This window comes from Stegodyphus dumicola, chromosome 4 (genome assembly GCF_044657685.1).
Source record: "Stegodyphus dumicola isolate Sdum_Otavi_A_Nest chromosome 4, ASM4465768v1".
NCBI lineage: Eukaryota > Metazoa > Arthropoda > Arachnida > Araneae > Eresidae > Stegodyphus > Stegodyphus dumicola.
This window is the reverse complement of record NC_140771.1, coordinates 8,635,252-8,658,367: the sequence shown is the minus strand read 5'-3', so window position 1 is coordinate 8,658,367 and position 23,116 is coordinate 8,635,252. Positions and strand designations below refer to the sequence as shown.

Here is a 23,116-nt window from a genome sequence, read left to right as displayed (position 1 = left end):
GATTCATTGACTTTTAATGACTGGTTATCTTAAAAGGTTATACTGTACTTGCAAACAGGCTGAAAAACTCCACATAAACTTAATGTAATTTCTAAAGCACTGTCCACAGGAATTTGTTAATAATGTTTTAGATTTTTAAAGTTTTTAAAATTTTGCATTCGGTTTTTTTGTTTCCCTGCTCATTTTCTAAAAAGCACTGTTACTCATGTCTTCACATGTAGTTTAACATCTGCTGAACCTTCTGTAGAGCTTAGAAATATAGAGATCATTTCTGAACTTATACACACTAAGTTTTGTCAAAATACCTGAAGTATCTTTGACAGTGTTTTTCTGTGTTCTTCCCAAGTAAGCTTTCTGTTTCTGAAAATTGGCTATCATATTCTTAAAATATAGAGACAAAGGTAATGAAAAAGGATAGCTAATTTGATATATTTAGGGATGTTTTCTAGTGGTTGGTAAGCAATAATGCCCCATTTATTTCATTTGACCATTGAGAAATGATGCATTGAAATTAAATAGAGAATTCTTACGTGCATTTTAAAGTCTTATCATCGGAAGCAATGACATTTGTAGAAATTTCCTATATATCATATATTATTTTTGGATCATTAAAATTTTAGTAAAAGTTAACTTTGAGATTTTAGTGACTATGCTTTAGTTCCGTTCCTTATTTTATTGTATTAATTTTGTTTTAGAGAGTTATTTCATATTCGGACATAATAAATTTAGCCTTTTGGATGAGACACGAATAGTCATTTGTGGCAAAATTTTGTCTTGTAGCATATAAACTTTTTTTCTGAGACTGCAGAAAAGTTATGATTTTGTTGGCATTTTGTCATGAAATTATATGAAGATGTTTGTGTTGAGAGAAATTACAGCAACCATTTCCATTCTTAAGCAGCTTGATCACATGCCTACACTTTTGTAAATTATAGTGATATATACTTTTCTGGTATTTAATGTAGGAATTTTATGGAATTTTTTTAATTACTATGTAAGGATCCTTCAAAATGTTAACTATCCTGATCAATTACAAGTCCATAAATCTACGTATGGGATAGTTATAAACTTTGAAAGCAACTAAAAACCAGTTTGTGTTATATTTCTTTGTAATGCCTTAATAATTAACACTTGTTTATGCAGAAGCTCAGCGTAATCTGCTGAAATGCAGCAAAGGGAATGTGAATAAGAATGCTCTGTTATGAATATTTCCCATATAGATGTAGAAGTAAAAGAAATGCAGAGCAACTTTTAGAATTAGTAGAATTTCATATTATAAAATGTACTATGAATAATTTGGTTTAAATGAAAAAAGTCAGTAAAAGCTGCTTCTTGGTACTGGCATGTTAAAGTATTTTATTATACTTTGGATTTTTTGAAATAGATGTGTGTACTATTTATAAGAAAATAACATAGAGTAAAATTTTGATGTAACAGATTATAGTAGAACTTCAGAAAAATTGTTTTTCAGGAGGAAGGCCAACATCATATATGTTTGAAGCGGAAATATGCAGGGTATCCAAAATAAAGAGCAATAGTCATAAGCATCATGAATATTGTAGGCAAAAGAGCAAAAATAAAAATCAGATATGTATAATGAGAATACAAATACTAAATTAAGAAATGTGTATGCCAAGTAGTTAGATAGTACTTTTAAGATAATTAGAATCCTTTCTGCTATCATAAGGCATGCTTTCCTTGTAGAATTTCTTTTTGCATATTAATTGCACTTTTTGGCTATTATTTTGATAAAAGCATGCTGTTTTATGACTTTTATTCTAGAAAATTATATTCTTTTACTAATAAGAAATATTTAAAACATTTATTGAAAATATCCCCTTAAGCATCTTTTATAATATAGAAGTGCAGTGAATTAAATAAAAATGCATGTCATAAAGGAAAAATATTTTATAAGAATATGCTCTTACAGCACATTTATTAGACATAAAATTAAAATTACAGTTGTTTCCTGATGGGCAGTTTTTGAAAACAGAAGACCGTGTTTCAATTTCCTAAATAATATGTGAAAAATATGAGAGTTTTTGTAATTTTTTTAATCATGAAACACTTTTTTAGGAGCAAGTCAAAAAGATTTCTATCACGGTTTCAGGTATAGACAGGTTTATGTGGTTCTAGTATTAATAATTTATGTTAAAGTGCTTTCTTTTCTCAACTAAAGACATTCAAAGAAAAGAAATGAATTTATTTTTCCTTTCATAGTTAATATTTTGAAACATGGAGGCTTCTTTTCTGGATGTAATTTTAAAATTTTGTTTTGAATTCATTTGAGTAATTCATTTACTTCACTGAGATGCATTACTACCTTTATGTGATCATGAGATATTTTGTCACTTGGTATATATTAGCATATAATATAAAATAATTTTCTTCTCTTACATTCTTTAACCCATTGAAGAGCTGGTCCTTCAGAAGGAAATGCTTCGAAAATGGCTGTATTGTTGTCTAACAAATCCTCCAAACATTTTTCAGAATTTTAAAGAAATTTCTCGAATTTTGGTGGTTTTCTAAATAATTTCAGTAAGTTTAGCTATTGTGCATTTTCTAGCAATATGGAGTTTTAAATCAAAATTTTATTGACCTGAGAGAATGCATTTCTAAATCAAACAGAAATTTAAGTGAATTTGATGCCTTCTTACGCTAGCCTAGAAAGAACTATTTTTTAGGGTTCAAAGACAGGATTTTCTCGCTTTTCTGCATTTTACAGATTTAATATATGTAATAAAATATAGAATCCTTTTTGACTCTCACAGTTAAATGAATTGTTACTTTTTTTAAACTTTTCTAATATTTCTGCTCGTACGTGACTAAGTTTGATATTGTGGAACTCCAACTTACAAATTACATCATGACATTACAGTATCTCAAGGAACAATTGAAATTAGGGTACTGAAATGACATAGAATATAAAAATGGTTATTGTCAATTTAAATAAATTTCTGTTTGCCAATTTTCATTTAAAATTTTCCATTATTTGCAGCCTTACAGTTTTATTTAACCTTGAGATTACCATATACAAATTGTATTAGGACCTCAGCATAATTTCGTGGAATAATAGAAGTGATAATATGAAAAGGCTAGTGGCTTAAATACCAAAAGCCAAACATTTGTAATTAAATAAATAAACAAAAATAAATACTGAATACCTGTCCCTTTGTTTTATTTTTAATCATATAATCGACAGTATTTTATTATCTAGAAATTATTTTTTTACTTTAAAGTATTTAACTAAAACTATGTAACTTTTTCAGTATAGTTTATATGAACGAGATAATAAAAATGTTTTACTAATTCAGTTCACTGTTATTAATGAAATATGCCACCAAATTTCTATTTCTTTTTCCAGAATTATATAATAAAATGTTTTGATTGAGTATGATTAAATGAGTTTTTCAATTGTACTCTTTTATATATCCTAATATAACTTAGCAGAATATTGTTTACCTTTAGCAAATTATATCTAGAGGAATTAAGTTTTGATGAAGAAAGATAAATAACGAGATCAGTGGTTTCATTTTATGCTTTATGCATCTATTTATATGAAAATGGAATCTAGCTATTGAATTTATGATTTGTATATGAATTGAAAAATAACATATTGATAAAACTTTTCAGGACATTACAAACTGAGATGTTGTAATAAGGATATTAGTATGTTAATCATACTTCTGTAGAGAAAAAGGCAATTTATAATTACTAGGCTACGTATCCGAATGTTTTTATTATGATATAATTTTACCAAGCTACGGCTCTTTGGTTAGTTAAATATGGCTTAGGTCGAGCAAATGCCAGTTTCATTTATGAAATATTATTCCAAATGAAGCAGAAATCGTGAAACAATACAAACTTAAAACAGTTTTACATTTTAAGTTATATGTATGTACATTTTAAACACTTTCAAAGAGCGTCATTTCTGCACTTTCTGGCCGTGGCGGTACTGTTTTTGGAATAGATTAAAGACTTTATAAAATACAAACACATTAGCACCAGGCAATGTTAATGATATAGATAAAAATATTATTGAATGGCTCTACGTCTATGTTTAGTTGTAATTGCAAGAAGCAAAACATATGAGATGATTCAATCCGCATTTAAAGAATTAAATGAGAATATCATATGTGCATTTATATATGTATGCTGTGTCGGATAATAGTTGCAATGGAAAACTAAACTGTTTGTTTATGCAATAGCCTTACTAAAAGCTGACAATATATTTTAAATAAATTTTGAATACTGAATACAGCTTCTCCGCAGGGTGTTCTTTCCCATCTTATTTGTCTTGGAGGTCAAATTAAAGGAATATCGTTTAGTCCCTTTTTCCAGATAACTGTCTTATTTACACGAATAAAGAACCTTTCACATCCTTGTAAAGAAATACGTTTTTTATTACTTAATTTACCACTATTAAAATTATTCAAATAGAATCTAAATTTTATTTCTTTTCGTGAACCCTCCCCCCGAAAAAAAAAAAAAAAGAAAGAAAAATTGTTCGGTTTTCTATCTGGTAAAAATAATGCCCAGATACAATATACGAAAAAAGAAACAATATTTTGATTAAAATGCAATTATGGCATGCGCAAGAAGCGCAACAATCTATATAAATATGTTTCCAAAAAATTCTGCTAAAATATTAAAAGTTGTATTTGTAGAGCATTTATTAGTTAGATTTGTAACTGCCTACTCAACGTTTAGTTTTCATAACCTATAAGGTATTTTTTCCTGCCTTCTTAGCATACCTTCGTGGTGTAATGGTCAGCACGCTCGGCGTTTATTCGAGAGGTCCGTGGTTCGAGTCCCGGCGAAGGCATTGCTCCTATTTCACATGTCCTGCTTCAAAATAACCTAATGTTTCTATAGTGGCACCCAAACCAAAAAAGGTGGTGGATGATGATTCTCCGCCGCAGGGATTTGGCGATTCGGTCCCCTAATCCCCAGTCGCCCTTTAAAAGGGGGAGTATATACGGTATTTTCTCCTGCCCTTTTAGCATGCCTTCGTGGTGTCAGTACGCTCGGCGGGCATTCGAGAAGTCCGTGGTTCGTGTCCCGGGTAGGGCATTGCTCATTTTTCATGTCTTTTGCTGTTCAAAAAATGTAATGTCTCTACAAACCTTCCATTCATCAGAATAGTAACAAAGTCATGAAGCGTAGGAGGAAAAAAGGAATTTTAAAGAAAAGATTATTTTTACAAAATGACTCAAAATTTCTTGAGACAATATAAGTAGTTATATAACTCAAATAACTAAATATTTCACCTCTTAATTTTACCAGTATTTCTGCATAGAAATAAAACATAATTAAATATCGATAATGAGTATCATAGATAGTGGAGCACATCGAATGAGCTTCACAATGTTTTCAAAAGCAGCCACTTTGACAAATGACCAGAACTGTCGGGAATCGCTTATGAATGTCACTTACACGTTTCATAATGCCAAGAATGTTATAAAAATAAAGGTTATGCTATATCAACAACTTACCGATCTTTCCAAAGTGCTTAGAAATAGAGCTGTTCCAAAAATTGTATTCAGTTCATTCACAGTGTTTAATCAAAAGCTCGTCGTCGATTTTTGAGCTACTTCTCGATAAGCTATTGAATTCAAATTTTTCCGTAAACACACCGTTTACGGATGATAATAATTCGATTTAGAGTTTTTAAAATTTAATGTTGAAGAAATTTTTTGCGCATATTTCCATTTAAAGAATAAACTAAAAATCTCAAAATTTTTAAGTTTGCATCATTTTACAGAGCGTAAAATAGCTTTTGAAATAAAATTTGCAACTTAATTTCTGATTTTGGGGCGAATTTTGTTTTAAATTTATATATCTTTTTGATTATTTGAGGTAAAAGGATACTTGGATGTAAAAGACTGAACCAAAAGTAATAATAATAATAATAATTTGTCACATAGATTAATGGTAATAAGAGATTACTTAATAGCCTCTTTGCTAAATTCCTGTACAGTTTTATAAGAAGAATCATAGGTTCTTAAATTACGAAATCAAATAATTGAATCGCATTGTTAGACGTATAAGATTTATAAATTTATCAAGAGAGCCTCACGTTTTTATTATTCGTGATATAAGTTTGTGGAAGAATTTTTTAAAGAGAATTATTTAATCTCATATTCCCATTAAATTACATGATACATTATTTTTAGAACAGAGGGCGTTAGCCGAAAAGGTCTATTAACTTCATTTTGGCATTTTGCGTTGAAAACTATGTCAGTTCACTTTTCAAACTGTTGCTACCAAATATTACAGCCCTGTATTATATTTAAAGAAATTAAATAATGGTTTTGGTTTATTAGATTACGGCAAAGCACTTGAGGGCTATCTGCCTTGAAATTAAATAATGAATAATCTGCATAAATATATGTATGTTTCTCGCATTGTGATAAAACAACGGTACCTAGACCCATCCAATTTTGAATAACATACATTTCCACCCGAATATGGGCATCTCAAAGCCGAGATTTGGAATTTGTTTTATTATTTGTTTCATATTTCGTAAAACTTCAATGAATTTTTTATTAAGAAACTCAACGATTTCAAAGCGAGCAAAGGCAACACTGTATGAAAATAATAATATAAAAAAATTATCTCCAATGGGCGAGACTGTGTATCGGAAATTCTAAAGATATGCTTATTTAAAATTTATTTTGCAGTATTGCTGTTTAACTGAAGTTTTATAGTTTAAGTGTGAAGAACATGATATTTAAAAATAAAGGTAACCCACAAACCGTTAAAAAAACGCCCCTTTAGGCGTATTGTAAAATCTGAAAGATTTGCATTTTCAGATTCTTATGTTTGCATTTATTATTTTTATTTTTCTCGTTTTAATTCATTAATGCTCTTATAGATAAACGTTCATTTTGTAAAAAATTCTATTTTTTACTCAATAACTGCTCTAAAACGGAAATTCTTAAATCCTTTTATATATGCATCCACTTCGTAACTGGTAACAAATTTGTTTCTTTAGAGTCAGTGTAAGGCCTTTATCCTAAAACATCAAGAAGATTTCTCCCCATGCTAATGACAGCCATTACCCATTGTCGTCAGGATTGCATGGTCCCTTGTCCCCTGAGGCATTGGGGATTGGAAGACATACAAAAATATGGGCTAGTCGTTTTTGGCGCGTTTTTTGATAATACAAAAACACGGGACTGTCCGTTTTCGAAGGTACATTTAAACTAACAATAATTCGTAACGAACCGTTAAGAGACCTGTATAAAAGAACGAGAAAATCCGGGTCAAACCGTTAAAGGGTTAATGATTTTAAAATCATCTTTATGGATGAGAACAGAAACTGAAACAAGTAACTGTGCAAATTTAGCTAATAAATTATGGTTAGATGCAGGTCTTCATCAGCAGATTTGTACATTTCCACCCGAATATGGGCAAGTTTTGCTACTCAGAGGATTAACTGATCTTTAATACTTCACTCAGACAGAAATTTGAAAAAAAAAAAAACCTTACCTCTAAAGTACTTTTCTTGGGGGGGAAAGCATGGATATTTCTTTGGTATGTTTAATAAATTATATAGTCTGTATTTTTCTGTATACATAAAATATTAAAAAAGCTTTAGAATTTGTAATATACGAACTGATCTACTAACTTTCTAATATACGAACTGAGTAAGTGTATTTTAGAAACTGAACAAATATCAGTATTTTTTTCCTTATGTTATAATTCTGTTCAACATTGAAATTACAACTGTAAGAAGGCAAATGCTATATTATGCAAATTAGGAGGACAACTGCTAATTTATTTTCTTTGCATTTAAAAGTCTTTGATAATTAATAACTTTTCTAGGTATTTATATACTATCCCATTGACTGTGAAAGTTGGCTATCATCAAATTATGGAAGTTAGCGGAGATCCCGCCAAAATTGTGCCAGCCGTTCATGCGAAATTCTGAGAGAACTGATGACTCTTTTTTTTTTAATTAATATATAATGAACCTGCTCCATAATTGTGTTTCATGAAAAGGCTTATGTTGATTTCTGCTTTTTTTTTAAGGCCCTTCGATTTTACTGAAAACTTTATTTAGAACTGATAAGTACAAATTTTCTTCGGATAATTGTCCTAAAGTGTCCAGGTTTGTCAGCCATATTCAGCTCACCATATCGTAGTATAAATAGACACTTTTCTTGGTGGTAGGATTACCTAACTTCTGTTAATCTGTTGCTTGCTGTTTTGCAAAAGGCAGGTGATAGTTTCACGGACGATGTAATAATATGTAAGAGCTCTTTTCTTCTATACTCAGAATTTTGTGAATCTAAAAGTTTAAGAAAATTACATAATAAAATGAAATAGGACTAAATCCATAAAATTATGGCTATCTTATTGAATTTTAATACATTTTGTATCAGAATCCTATTATAAATCATTCAGTAATCAGAATTATACATTATAAGTAATGCAAATCATGCATTATAAATCAGTTTGGATTTTTCTTAAAATTGCATTGCCGCACCACATGAAACCCTCCTGCTGTTCATGCAAAGATTTTCCGATTTTTCGTATTTCAAGGTTAGCAGCTATGATATAAACTCAAAGCAAGATCAATGCAATTCATGCAGTTATTTTATACTCTGAAGAGATTCATTTTTATATTCAGTCAGTATTAATTTATATTCTGAGGATTTCATTTGTTAGATTTTAGATAATTACCAGAAATTTTTAATTATTATATTAAAATAATAATAGATTATTACTTTTACTGTGTGGTAGATCATTTTTGATTTGGACAAAATCCTAATTTTACATCTTGAGTCATTTGGTTTATATTAATTGGATAATGGGTGTGTCATGTTTTATGAAATTTATGAAGTAAGATTATTTTGTTTGTAGCCTTCAAAATAAATATCTCTGTTTTATGTTTTTTTAATTATTTATTTCCTATGTGCTGCAACATAAGTGTGTTCTTATAGATTTTTTTAATTGTAATCAAACAGTATACACATTAGGGAACTTGGTAACTTCATCAAGATGCATTCATGCGCATTTGTCATGTTTAGTTCAAATGAATTTAATTTTTTAAAACATATTGCTTAATTTGACGTTTTAAACTTTTCCTTGAGGAAATTACTTTTTTAATTTTGGGCTTCTTTCTTTATAGTGCCTTCACCTTACGGATGCTTTATTAGAAATAGAGAATCCAAATTGGAGTTCCAAGTGGAGCTGTATATATTTTATGGTTTCAAGAATTCCTTTTGCTACTGAAAGAGGAATTAGTATTCGTAGATGTATTTGTTTTAAAGCATTAAAAAAACTCTGTTCAGAACAAAGTTCTGTTTTGGAAGAAGCCAAAGAATTTAACGTAAGAACATTTTACCAGAAGATACTTTTATTTCTATGGTTGTGAAATTATATAAATCACTGTAATTTTGTGCTTTTATGGGATGATCAGAATTTTATTGTTGCTAAGGCAAAATATAAGTAAAAAAAGAAAAACGTTCTTCAAAACATAAGGGGGGGGGGAGTGTTGGGGAACTTAAAAATGTCTTGGTTTTATTTAATAAAATAAAATAAATCTAGCAAAATATTTTTATAACTTTTAATGTAATCAATAAATTACTTGGTCGAATTTTCTCTGTTTTTCTCTGTCATAACTATGATATTTAGCTTCTATTAACTTCAATTCGAAAAGACTAAACAGCATTATTTAAGTATAGCAAATTTTTATTTTAAAGTCTTAAACCCAAATTCATTAAATTTTAAATTTAAATTTCTGTCTTTGTTATTATCAAAGCCAGAATTTATTGACATTGCATTTTTTTCCATTTTCTAAATTTTAAGAGATTTTTGGGGCCTTTTTAAGGCATTTCAGAGCACTTTGAGGCATTTAGTAATCAGACTGAAAATTAAATTTTTTCTTGAAATGGCACTGTCTCAGAAATAGCACTCTCCTATGAACTCTTATGAGATGCCTAGTAAAAATTACTAGGCAGATATATCCTATTTACAGAAAACTGATTATATAATCTGTTAGTCATATCTGTGCTGACAGGTCTTATCCACTAGGTATGCGTGTCACTTTCAAGATTATTTTCATATTGCCATTTCTTAGCTTTTTAAGACTTTTTATGTGTGTTCAGTTCAATAGGATGACATGCAAAGGAGAAAATGCTATTCCACAGGCACAATTCTTGAAATTACACTCATGGCTGTGTGCAGTATGTTTTTCCCGCCTTGATAAGGTCCCCTTTATTTATTTATTTTTGGGGAGCTCAGCTGCTTTAATCTATCCACAGTACATTCTTGAATGATGACCTTCATCTTTCCATTTTTAATAAAGGACTATTGAACTAGGAATGCCATGAACATAAAAGACCCTACTTTTTGCAAACAATTCTTCACCTCAAAAGTTCCATCAAAATGAGCCATGTATTTTAAAAAATTTAGAATCTTCTTTTTGTGTATTTTATTCAAACCTTCACAAGGAGCTGGGATAGATGATGTACCTTGACATATCGGGTTTAAAACAGAGCTTCCTATTTTTTAAACAAAGCTCTCTAAGGTTTCTTGTCAGGGTTAATACACATATCTGTAATTTTTTTTTTTTTTTTTTTTTTTTTTCTATATGCTTTTCGTTAATTCAATACAATTTATGAGTCTTTGAAATAAAAAATGAAACCTTTTATGTTCAATCTTTGAACATTCTTTGTTTCTATATACACACACTTATACAATCATACATGTATTATAAAGTATTAATAAGATTATCTTAATATGAGATGCAGACTAAGCCTGAATTTTTGATAAAATTATTATTATTTTTATTTTGTATGTGTTAATTACACTCATGTCCATAAATTAAGGATAATGCAAAATCAGGCAAAGGAAGAGTTAGAAGCAAAGCAAATTTGACTTATTTGTAAAGCTTATTTATTAAACAAAAGGTAAAGAGCAAAAAAAAGATGCTATATGTTTGAAATTATTAAAAAAATTAGCGATTTTTTTCTCCCTGGAGCAAATTACAAAAAAAAAAAAAAAAAAAAAAAAACACCTATTTACAAAAAACCAATATTACATGGTTGGTATGATTGCTAATACACTGTATGTTTCCCAGACGATGCAATACAGTCCGTACAACGCCTAGGCATGCTGAGTATCAAATTATCGATCTGATCTTGGGGGATATTACACCACTCAAAAAGCAATGCTCTCCGAAGTTCCAGTGGACATGTAGGAGGAGGTTGACGGGCTGCAACTCGTCGGCCAAGCATGTCCCACACGTGCTCTACTGGATTCAAGTCTGGTGAGAATGCTAGCCAGTCCATATGGGTGATATCCTCCGATTGAAGGCATTCGCTTACGATGTTTGCACGGTGAGGACGGGCGTTGTCATCCATAAACACAAATTGTGCACCCATGGCGCCCCGAAACAAACGTACATGTTGTTCCAGAATGACGTCCCGATAGATATGGCTTGTCATGGTTCCAGTTTGAACATGCAGGTCAGTTCTGGAATCCAGAATAATTCCACCCCAAACGAGCACTCCTGCACCATCGTAACGGTGTCGTTCATTGATGTTTTCTTGGTAGTAAGGGGTACCTGGAGCTCTCCATATGAAAGTGCGGCGAGAATCAGACTGCAAGCTAAAGCTGGACTCGTCGGAAAACATCACACAAGCCCACTGTTGCAGTGTCCACAATGCATGCTCTCTACTCCAGGCTAACCGCAAGCGACAGTGAGTTGCAGTAAGTGTAACGCATCTGACAGGTCCACGAGCATATAGACCAATCTGCCATAAGCGTCTGTACACGGTCTGCCTTGAAATTGTCATACCAGTGGCTGAAAGGAGCTGACGAGACAGGTCTGAGGCTGTGCTCCGCCTGTTTCTTTTGGCAGTAACTGCCAAATACCGGTCCTCATTCGGCGTTGTAACAGTGGGGCGACCTGTGCTGTAACGTCTACTCACATTACCATCATCTTGGAATCATTGCCAAAGCCTGGAGATGACACTCTGGGCAATTCCAAGTTCGTCTGATACTTCTAGTTGGGTATGCCCACATTCCAGACGGCCGATAATTCTACATGTAAAAAATCAAAATGCCATAACTATTCGGTTATTGCACTGAAATGCTTATAAAGCGCCTGCGAACAATTTTACTTCTTTGCCTGTATTCCTTATATATCACACTCTTACACTCTCATCATTGTGACATACCATTGGTGTCATCTGGTTACTTCTTGAAATTTGCATATGATTCTTAAAGATGTGTGTAGTGATTTCACAGGTGATATATTTATTTTAAGGTTCGATTTCCGCGCGACTCCGAATTATCCTTAATTTAAGGACATGAGTGTATATAAGCCCAGATATCCTACTGTTCAAAAGTGCTAACAAAATCAGATATATAATTTTATTTATTCCTTGTCTTTTGAAATGGAAAAAGGAAAGTCAAGGCATTACTAGCTTTCAGCAATGCCGATTAATTTATCAGGACTTACCAAATCTTTTCAGGTAGATATTTTTGGCTGAGAAGTAAACAGAAAAGCATTATTTGCAATCTAGAAAAGAAAGTAATTCTGTATTTTGAAAATGCCCCAAATAAAAGCTTCTAAACCTTCCATTTATGCAAAACTGGTACTGAACTTGAAGAAAATGTGTTTTTGACAGAATTTTTTTTGTAAACTATATAAAAAGAGAAGTTGCAGCAAGGGGGGGGGAAATACCATTATGGCACATATGGGGCGAGATTAATTTAAATGAAATAACAAAGCTGAACTAATACAGAAAAAGAGCCAAGCATCTCAACATTTGCTTGTGCAAAGTTTTTTAGCATCACATTCAAGGAAACCATTTTATAAAGAATTATGTAAAGCTTTAGTGTCCACAAATATTCTTCTGCCGTAGAAAATGCTGGCAAATAAGATTGAATGTAGGAAGTTAGTTTGGATCTTATATTTATAAACATGCATGCAATTTATTTTCTTTTCGTTCAATTAGTTAAAGGGTAACAAATCTTGTCAAAGATGTAATGAATACATTTATGACGCATTGAAACAGATCTGTGTTTGAACTTTATGTTACTAAAATAGAAGAAAATTTTTCGTGTCCAGATTGGCAAATAGAATCTGTGTTGTCCAAACTAATGCTAAAATTCCCACTGATGGTTAATATTAATATATTGTTTTTATTATATGTTTGCTCCTTTCATCTTTGAAACTTTTGGATGAATTCCATTTATTCTTTCTAATAAACATAATAATATGGTTCTGAATAATAATAATAAAGAGGTACATATGCTCTATTAATTTTGTTTTTGGAAGTCCATTTAGTCAGTTCTTGGATGTCGTATTTTGATTTGAAGTGGAAAGACATTTTCTACAGTTATTCTAATTGAAAATATGTCTTTATCTATAGTTAACCCATATTTTAACATTGTTCTATATACAGGACAGTACATATTTGATGGCTGTACAAAAAAATAAATAATGTTTAAAGGATTTCTTTCACATTGTATTATTACTTGAAAGCTGCTTGTTATATTAGCTATTTTCTTTTAAATTTTTGCTTTTACAAATCTATTTAAAAAAAAAACATACAAAAAGGACTAATTTTAATTTTTTTCCTACTTTATTTTTTGAATTCGTTATAAAAGAGGGAGGGGGGAAAGAGGCAAAATAAAAAATGTTGATTTATTTTAAATAAAATAGGTCTCCATTAATGTGAATGACAAATAATACAAAAGAAAAATATATTATAGATCTTTATTGTGCTTTCTTTTTTAGAGCCTCCTATACATAGGACAATGGTAAAATCTGCTATTATATGATGCTAAAACATAACACACCTTTGGAGTGAAATGGTTACGTTTGTTTCATCCCCTCACTGTAAATTGTGGCGATCAACTATTTCTTGTCCCGTGTCCCCTTTTCTAAAAAGTTAAATTTATCATCTGAAAGCCGTTTCTCACATTTTTTTTTATATGAAAGAAATTTACTTTTGTAAATGCTTATTTTGTAAGGTATATTTTATTTTATGCATCCAAAATGAGTCAAAAATTTCGAACAGCTAAGAAGCTTTGGAATATTTTATGACATTAGACGATGAAGATATTGAGCTGGAAATGTTAATAATACCACCTGATCCAGATGCAGTCAGTGACAATGAAGAAATAGACAGTGACTGCACTAAGACTTGACACAGCCAAGCTATTTGTGACGAAAAACACTGCAGGAACTATACCGTAAAACAGCAGGAACTGTGGAAATTTTAGTAGGAAATGAAGATAAAATATGTGTGCCAAAACCTGATTGGAAATATTGCATTCCTAAATATTCATGTGCTTCGGAAATATTTTCTGAAGATTCCAGCCAATCTATAACTGATTTTGTTTCTGTAAAATCTTCTACAGAACTCAGAATGTATCGCTGAAAAAATGATAGACAAAGCTATTATTGAGAGTAACAGGTATGCTGGACAGAAAATTAATCATAATTTTTCATTGACAAAACAAAAACTCAAGTCGTTCTTAAGTATTACTTTTTGATAGTAGCTACCACATTTTGCCATGTGAAAAAATGTACTGGGAAAATGTCCCAGATACAGGAACTATACTAGTTAGTTGAGCAATGCCGCGAAATAGATATTTTGAAATCAAGCGGTACATTCATTTCAATGACAATAGCATTATTGCTTCGGACCGCTATTACCAAGTACATCTAATTTATGATTCACTGAATGATGCTTTACAACAACTAGGTATATTTTCTGAACATCTAAACAATGATGAAAGAATGGTACACTATTACAGTCGACATGGTTATAAAATGTATATGAAAGGAAAACCAGTGAAACTTGGATACAAAGTGTGGGTGTTAGCTTCTTACGATGGTTATCGCTTTCATATTATTCCGCATCGAGCAGCACAAAGAAATGTAAAAGAATCTGTATCTCAAAATGTGTCAGAAGGGAAATGTAGTGGATCTGATAGCAAAAAATTTGCAGAAAAATGTCAAATGGAAATAAAAAAGAAATCAAAATTGAGAACAAAAGAACCATCAGAAGCTCAAAAATAAAGAGAGCCTTTACCATATACTGTAGTAGAAGGTTTGCTATCAATTGTGAAAAATCCAGCGCATCATAAAATTTACATGGACAATTTTTTTATTTCTAATGGACTTTTTGGTAAGTTGAAAGAAACTAATTTTTTTGCTTCTGGAACTGTAAGGGAAAAGAGAATGGCCAATTGTCCACTGAAATAAATCAATGTAATGAAGTAGATGGATCTGGGCACAGTTGATCAGAAATTCGATTCAAATAATGAAATCGCAGTGGTTTGCTGGAACAATAATAGAGTAGTATCAGTGCTTACAAATTTTGAGAATACAGGATGCAAGTAGAAAGAAGAGTAAAAGGTGGAAGACAGAAAGTTGATATTCCAGCATGTATTTATACTTATAATAAATATGAGAATGGTGTAGATCTGTTTGACAGCTATATGGAAACATATTTTCCTTCTATACAAAGTTAAAAAGTGAAATTGGCCGTTATTCCCAGGTGTTTTTGTAACTGCACTAGTTGCATCCTGGAAGTTAACAAAATTATTCAGCACAACCGAAGCTCTTGATCTTCTAGAATATCAACGGGCTATAACTGTCAGCTATTTGGGATTATCAATACTGAGGAACATTCAAGGCAGAAAATTAGGTGTGCAGCAGAGAAATCCGGACTTCTTGAAAATGCAAACTGATCACATGACTGTCAAAACCCCTGATGAACACCAGCATCAGCGTCAATTAAAAAATTTTACTAGGAAACCGAGAACTATTTGTAAGAAATACAATATTGGCTTATGTTCAAGTTGTTTTTTACCATACCTTCAAAAAAAAGTGCTGCCTTATAAATGCCTTGTGCTTGAAAAATAATGCCTTTTAACTTCGTAGTACTTGATTTGCCTATTGTTCTATATATATAGAACAGCCTGTAAACTCAAAGAAAATAAAAGTTTCGTAAATTTTTCAATTTATTTTCTTTTCTTGCCCATTCATAAGACAGAATTAGAAATTCCAAACAGAAATTTTAATTGTTTCTATCATTGTTAGATCAATCATCCTTTCAGTATCACCAGTCAGGTGAAAAGAACTGTTTCTAAGAAAATATGTGTTAAATAACCCTATTCCAGTTATTAACATTAATAGTATGTATTTATCAATAACTATGCTATTTATTAGCTTCTGTATCATTCTGTGTTTTAATTTTTCTATGTTTCCAAAAGTTAAAGAAGAAATAATTTTTAAGAAGTTTTAAAGCAAATAAGACAGAAAAAGTTGAAAGTTGGCTCTAAAATAGACCATGCTATGGCATGTAATATGGCACAATGATTATACTTTGAATATGCCTGGAAAAAAGTATGTGTAATGTGATTTTCAGAAAATACATGATCAATAAAACACAGAGCAAATGCTTTTATTCTGCATTAAGGGGGACATGCATTGTGCGAATGTAAGCTTAGCACCTTTCCTGTATGTCATAGTTTAATTTGTCAAATAGTTAAGAGCCAGTAGATGATAACTGCAGAGGACGATCCTCAGTTGGAGTTCATTTAAAGATCATTTAAAAGGGAAAGTAGAGATAAAGCTCCTCCTACATTTTTTCCTGTGTGCTCCCCAAGTGCTTAGTCAGATTAAACCAGCTGTTGGATGTATATGTAATATTTGCATTTCTTTTTTTCTTTGCCTTATTTACTTTCTTTCTGTTTAATTTTATGTTATGATTTACAATAATCTTGTTACTGGCAGCATGCTTTATTTTACTATTGAGTTTATGTTAATGGCAACAGTTGTTCATGTTTATGTTTCAGTAGAATAGCGTTCTTAGCCGCACTGTGCTGCAGGCAAATTTTTCTCTTAAATATTTCATGTTTTAGAATAATATCAATAAAGTTTTTATACAAAGCTGATGCTTTTTAGTTCTAGGCAACTACCAGCTGATGCAGTTAACCAGCCCATTCATTGAATATTTTGCTTGTGAAGTTGCTGGTAAACTTTATGTATCTAGATATATTATGGATTTTCCATAATGAATATTGATTTCTACCTTCCAATATGAAGCTAATGATGAGATAAAATTTGCTATAGAAAATTCCAAGTTTGAATTTCGTGACTATTTTATGCAGGTGGGCAAAAGTGAAAGATCGAATACAGTCAAAAGTCGTTAATTTGGACACCCATAATCCGGAATGATCTATAATTCGGACCTCAAAGCTACAAACTTTCTGCGCATGCGTCGCGTTGACACATGCGTGTAAGACCTTTACGGGTACGAATATGTGTGTGCGCATGTGCAAAATGTTGGCAGTGGTGATAAAAGCAAAGCATGTTTTGCTTCCCTTAAATAAAGCTAAGACTAAACTAAATAAAATTCTTGCTTTATTCCGTAAATAAAATAAAAGAGCTAACACTGTAGCCTTTACATTTAAAATCATTTAGTGAAAGCAAACTAGCATAAAGCTAACTGATAATCACACAAGAGAACAAGAAACAAGAAGGATTCGCCGATACCGGCGTACATGTATATATACTCGGCCAACCCGCCGATCTTGACGTCATCGGCCAATCAGCGGCAACCACGTTAGCTTACCTTTGATCGACCTACGATCAAAATTTGCATGTGGAAAACTAAAGCCAACAAACGGCCCTCTTTTCCCCATGCAAAGACAAAAACAAAACTTTCACAGAAGTTCATAGTTCAGTTCTATTATACGAAAACACTTATTGTCTTTAAACACTGAAAACATCTAAACAAAACTTTCTTAAATTAACAGCAGTCGCTGCTTTTGTAAATAAGTCGGCAGTATTTAATTTACTGGTGATAAATTCAAGGTCAAACACTCCATTATTTACTAGTCTTCTAACAAAGTGATATTTTACGTCTATGTGCTTAGTTCGGCGATTTTCTATTGGCGATCTAGAAAAATCAATGGCAGACTTGTTATCACAAAATAGTTTACACTCTCTTAAATTAAACTTTAAAATTTCATCTTGTAAGACATTTTTCGTCCACATTAATTCCTTCGCTGCTTCAGATAAAGCGATATACTCCGCTTCCATGGTTGATAAACTTACACATTTTTGTTTAACAGTTTTCCAGATTACCGGTACTTCATCTAAATATAATATAAATCTTCCCATGGACGCGCAGTCATCTCTATTACTTGCATCAATCAGCATCTGAATAACAATATAAATTTATATGTTTAATTTTTGATAAGTTTAACTTATATAATTTAGTACTATTGAGATAACCAAGCAATTTCAACAATGCTTCCCAATGCCTAATTCCAGGATTCTCCTGAAATTGTGATAAGATATTCACTGCATATGTAATATCAGGCCTTGTCCTGTTAGCTACAAAAACTAAACATCCTAACAGATTTCTAAAGGGTAATGTATGCATTTCCGCAACTTCTGCACTTGTAGATGGACAATCTAATTTTGTAAGAATAGTGCCCTTAGCTATGGGAAGTGAAGTTATTGGTATCTGGAAATGTTTAAATTTTTCAAAAATTTCTTTGATATATTTTTGCTGATGCATAAAAAACCCATTTTTATTCTCTAAGAATTCAATTCCAAGTAACGTTTTAGTTTTGCCTAATACTTTAAGATCAAAAAACTTACTCAGCTGTGAAATTACTTTATCTATACTATATTGATCTTTACTAAAAATCACAATATCATCTACATATAACAAGAGAATTACATTTGAACCCTTATAAACACAATTACACCATTGTATTTTCTTAAAATGTAGATTTTCTAAAGTACTTTCAAATTCACAAAATCATTCACAGCCGCTTTGATGTAGACCGTAAATGGCCTTGTTTAATAAACACACTTTATTTTTCTCTTCGATAAATCCCTCTGGTTGGGTCATATATATTTTCTCATTTAGGTTTGCATATAAATATGCGTTCTTTACATCTAACTGACAGTTAGTCCTTCCATATAAACATACCAGTATAGTGAAAAATATTCTTATGATTGCAAAATTTACTACAGGACTGTAAACGTCATCAAAATCTTCACCTCTTTTCTGCCTGAATCCCTGTGCTACTAAGCGTGCTTTCTATCTAACCACTTGATTCTTTTCATTCCTTTTTAGTGTATAGACCCATTTGTTTCCTATTATAGTTTTATTTTATGGCTTTTTGACTAATTCCCAAACCTTTCTTTTCTTTATTGTGTAGATTTCTTCTTTCATTGCCTTATCCCATTCTTCGGCATTTACTGATTTTCGTGCTTCTTTAAAATTTTGTGGTATAACTATTTCTACGGAATTTGCCTCTTCAGACACAGAGCTAGTCTCCTGTTCTATGAAATTAACTTTCCCCGAGTATTCGTTTTTTTCCACTAAAATCGAACTTATCTTTTTCATATTTAATATTTCTTGCCTCACAATACTTTTCAATATCATTATAGGATCTAAAACGAGTGTCTGTTCCCTCTACATAATAATATATGTCTGTACGTGTTCCATCTAGCCTTTTAACTGCTTTTCTTTGCGAGTTTAAGTCTGATACTTCTTTCGGAGTAGATTTGTCATCTGACAACTTTATTTCTTCTCTAGAAATTTTCTGGTCTTCATCTGATTCTGCTAATTGCTCAGATTCCTCTAGTCCTAAATTTAGGTTTTGATTTCTGTTTCAGGATGCCATTTGCTGCATACAGTTTTTCATCGAACTTCACATTACAGGTTTCTATTAATTTGCGTTCTTCTGGCAGCCATATCCTATAACCCCTAGTTTCCTTCGCATATCCTACCATGATTCCTTCTTTGCACCTCATTTCTAATTTATTCCTAATCTGTTTTGGCACGCCAACATAGGCTTTACAACCAAATACTTTAAAATAAACAACACTGGGTTTTCTATTTAGGAACATTTCATAAGGGGTTCGGTTGTTTTTATGACATACTCTGTTCCACGTATGTACGAAACAGCCAAGAGCTTCTGCCCACCATTCTTTTCCCATTTTACCATCATTAAGCATAGCTTTAACTGCGTCTAATGCCGTTCGGTTAAAACGTTCACACACACCGTTCTCTTCTGGGGTGTACGCGTTCGTGCGTTCAACACTAATTCCATTTTCGGCTAAGTACCCTTCGAATTGCCTATTACAGAATTCCCCACCATTATCGGTGCATATACTTATTAATTTTCTATTTGTCAGTCTTTCCATTTGCCTATGATAATTCTTAAAGTTGTAGAACGATTCATTTTTATTTTTCATACAATACACTGTTACTAATCTACTATAGTCATCTACAATAGCAAGAAAATATTTACTCCTACCCTTAGATGGAACTGGTAGTGGGGCACAAACGTCTAAATAAACCAACTGCAATGGTTTATCCGATCTCTTCGGAACAGATTTAAAAGTTATTCTACTAGATTTAGCAATAATGCACGATTCACACCTCTTTATTGGTTTTTCAATTTCTGGTAACCCTTTCACGCTTTGATTCTTACTAGTTTTCTTAATATAATCAAAATTTACGTGGCTAAATCTTCGATGCCATAGCATTGCATCGTCTATTTTATTTAACTTTCCAATTTCTGTACCGTAACCAGCTTCCCTTTTACCTGTTGCATATCTAAATGGTTTTACGTGATAAAGTCCGTCATATCGTTTAGCGTAGCATAATCTATCCCAATTATTAAGGTATATCCACATCTTCCCTTTTGAAATCACAAAATGAGCACCAGCCTTTTCTAACCTTGCTCCCGATAATAAATTTCTTCTTAGATTTGGATTATATAACACATTATCTAACTCAATCCAATTTATTCGATTGCCTACTTTTACTGCAAATTTGACAGTACCCTTTCCTAGTACTTTACTTTCACAATTTCCTACAGCTAAAGACATATGTATATCATTTATTTCTTCGAAATTTGTCATTAAATTTCTATTATTACAGAAATGAGTTGTAGCTGCAGTATCTACGACCCAATTAAATTTATCTGCATTACCTCCTTTATCTGTAGTTGTTACATAATTTTCTACTAACATTAATTCTTTATCTTTAAACTGTCCATTTTTATCGTCTATTTTAAACTTCTGATTTTTACTTACATTTTCTTTACATTGAGCAATTAAGTGCCCAACTTTATGACATCTGAAACAAGGTCCTATTCTCATATTCCCCATTTTTTTCTTAGATTTAGTTTTATTTTCAACTTTATCCTGCATTTAAACTAATAGTATTAAACACGCTTACCTTGCTGTCTTCTAAATCGGCAATTACCTGGCGAAGTCAGCTTTCTTCTCTTACCAGCTCTTCAGCAATTCTTTCCAGCGTAAAATCTTCGTCCTTCCACCTATAGATCAATTGTACAATGCCGGAGTATTTCTGGGGTAATCTCCTTACTGCCTGGAATCCTTTAAAAAGATCTGCCAAGTTGTGACCAGCTTCAACCAACTTCTTTGCAGTCATTCTTATTCTTGCGATGAATAATCCTATTTCTACATTTGGCGTATATCTAATACTAAAAAATTCATCCAGTAACTGAATTATCCTTGCTCTTGTTTTGGGTTCGAATTGCTTCTGTAGAACTTCCCACGCTTCTTTACCACTTGAACATTCTTGTATCAGCGGCCTGAACTCAGCTTTAATTCCGTAATATAATATAGTGAAGGCTCTGTTCTCCCTCAGTGTGAACTCCTGCTTTTCATGCCTTGTTGCACTTTTATCTAATTCTTCATCTTTGTCCTCTATGAAGCTCCAACAATTTCTATCCAGTAACAGCATTTTCATGTCGACTTTCCATCGATCCCAGTTGTCATGGTTTAACAACTCAAAACCTTCAGGTAGTAATGACATCTTCAATTAAGTGTGAGCACAACGACTTGAACAAACTTCTAAGACAGGTCAGCTTCTTTTCATGGATAACGGCCCTCTTCAAGTACATTCTTTCAATGCTGAGTTGAACTGGATGACTGATTAGCTGTTGGCGCTGGGCCCATAACCCTGTTGGCAGTGGTGATAAAAGCAAAGCATGTTTTGCTTCCCTTAAATAAAGCTAAGACTAAACTAAATAAAATTTTTGCTTTATTCCGTAAATAAAATAAAAGAGCTAACACTGTAGCCTTTACATTTAGAATCATTTAGTGAAAGCAAACTAGCATAAAGCTAACTGATAATCACACAAGAGAACAAGAAGCATTCGCCGATACCGGCATACATATATATATACTCGGCCAACCCGTCGATCTTGACGTCATCAGCCAATCAGCGGCAGCCACGTTAGCTTACTGCCGATCGACCTCCGATCAAAATTTGCATGTGGAAAACTAAAGCCAACACAAAATACGTTTACGCATGCGCGTTTAATGTATAACGGACGGTATAAGCTAAGATAAAATTATCTAATTCAGTTAATGTTGCAGATTTCCTAGTTCCTTAATCTTCGAATTGGATCCGGCTTATTATTTTTTGCAGAGATTTTATAAAAGTAAGCTTGAACTTTCGATTATGTGAAAGAGAATTTCCAATATATATTTACTAACATTCAAAGGATCTACAAAGCGAAAGTGTGTTTCGAAGTCCATTAAACAAAAAGTGGAATTGCTGCAAAAAATGGATAAAGGCATATCCTTTGTTCATCTAACCATTCCGAAATCTGTTTATCAATTTTGCGCTGCTCTGCGGAGGGGAGACGCCGCGGTGCGTAATGAATTGGAAGTTGATCTGTCAGCACTATCCTTATCTTCAGGGCAGATGTTTTTATTTTATTTGGCTTATAATTCCTACTAAATGTAGTATTTCATCTCGACATTCTCCTTCTTTGATATGATTTAAATCAAATTCCTCGTCGTTATAATTCGCTTCCGATAGCGAAGAAAGTAAAGTAAACAAATAAATATTAAGCTTTTTTTTTGTAAATTTTGATACCCTTTAGATCATAATTGTTCTTTATTTCATAAATTACGGTTTCATATTTTTAATTTTGTAATTTCTGTATGCCATCTTACCAGATTTAAACTGATGATCTATAATCCGGAAAAATCGATAATCCGGAACCGCCGAAGTCCCGACGAGTCCAGATTAACGACTTTTGACTGTATTACAATTGTGCTGCA

General features: G+C 31.9%; 1 protein-coding gene and 1 non-coding gene across 3 annotated transcripts in view; both read left to right on the top strand.

Annotated features, from left to right (window-relative positions):
• LOC118203946 (uncharacterized) overlaps positions 1-23,116 on the top strand; it is a 120,213-nt gene that overhangs the window by 27,126 nt on the left and 69,971 nt on the right. The window contains exon 5 of one of the 2 annotated variants that reach the window (XM_085814520.1): positions 9,140-9,340. The exons of the other annotated variant lie outside the window; for it this stretch is intronic. Coding sequence (XP_085670646.1) covers positions 9,140-9,340 — 201 coding nt within the window. The remainder of the gene's footprint in view (positions 1-9,139; positions 9,341-23,116) is intronic. 2 annotated transcript variants of the gene reach the window in all.
• On the top strand, positions 4,753-4,825 carry TRNAK-UUU (transfer RNA lysine (anticodon UUU)). The gene has a single exon. It is a non-coding gene; the product is annotated as a tRNA-Lys (tRNA).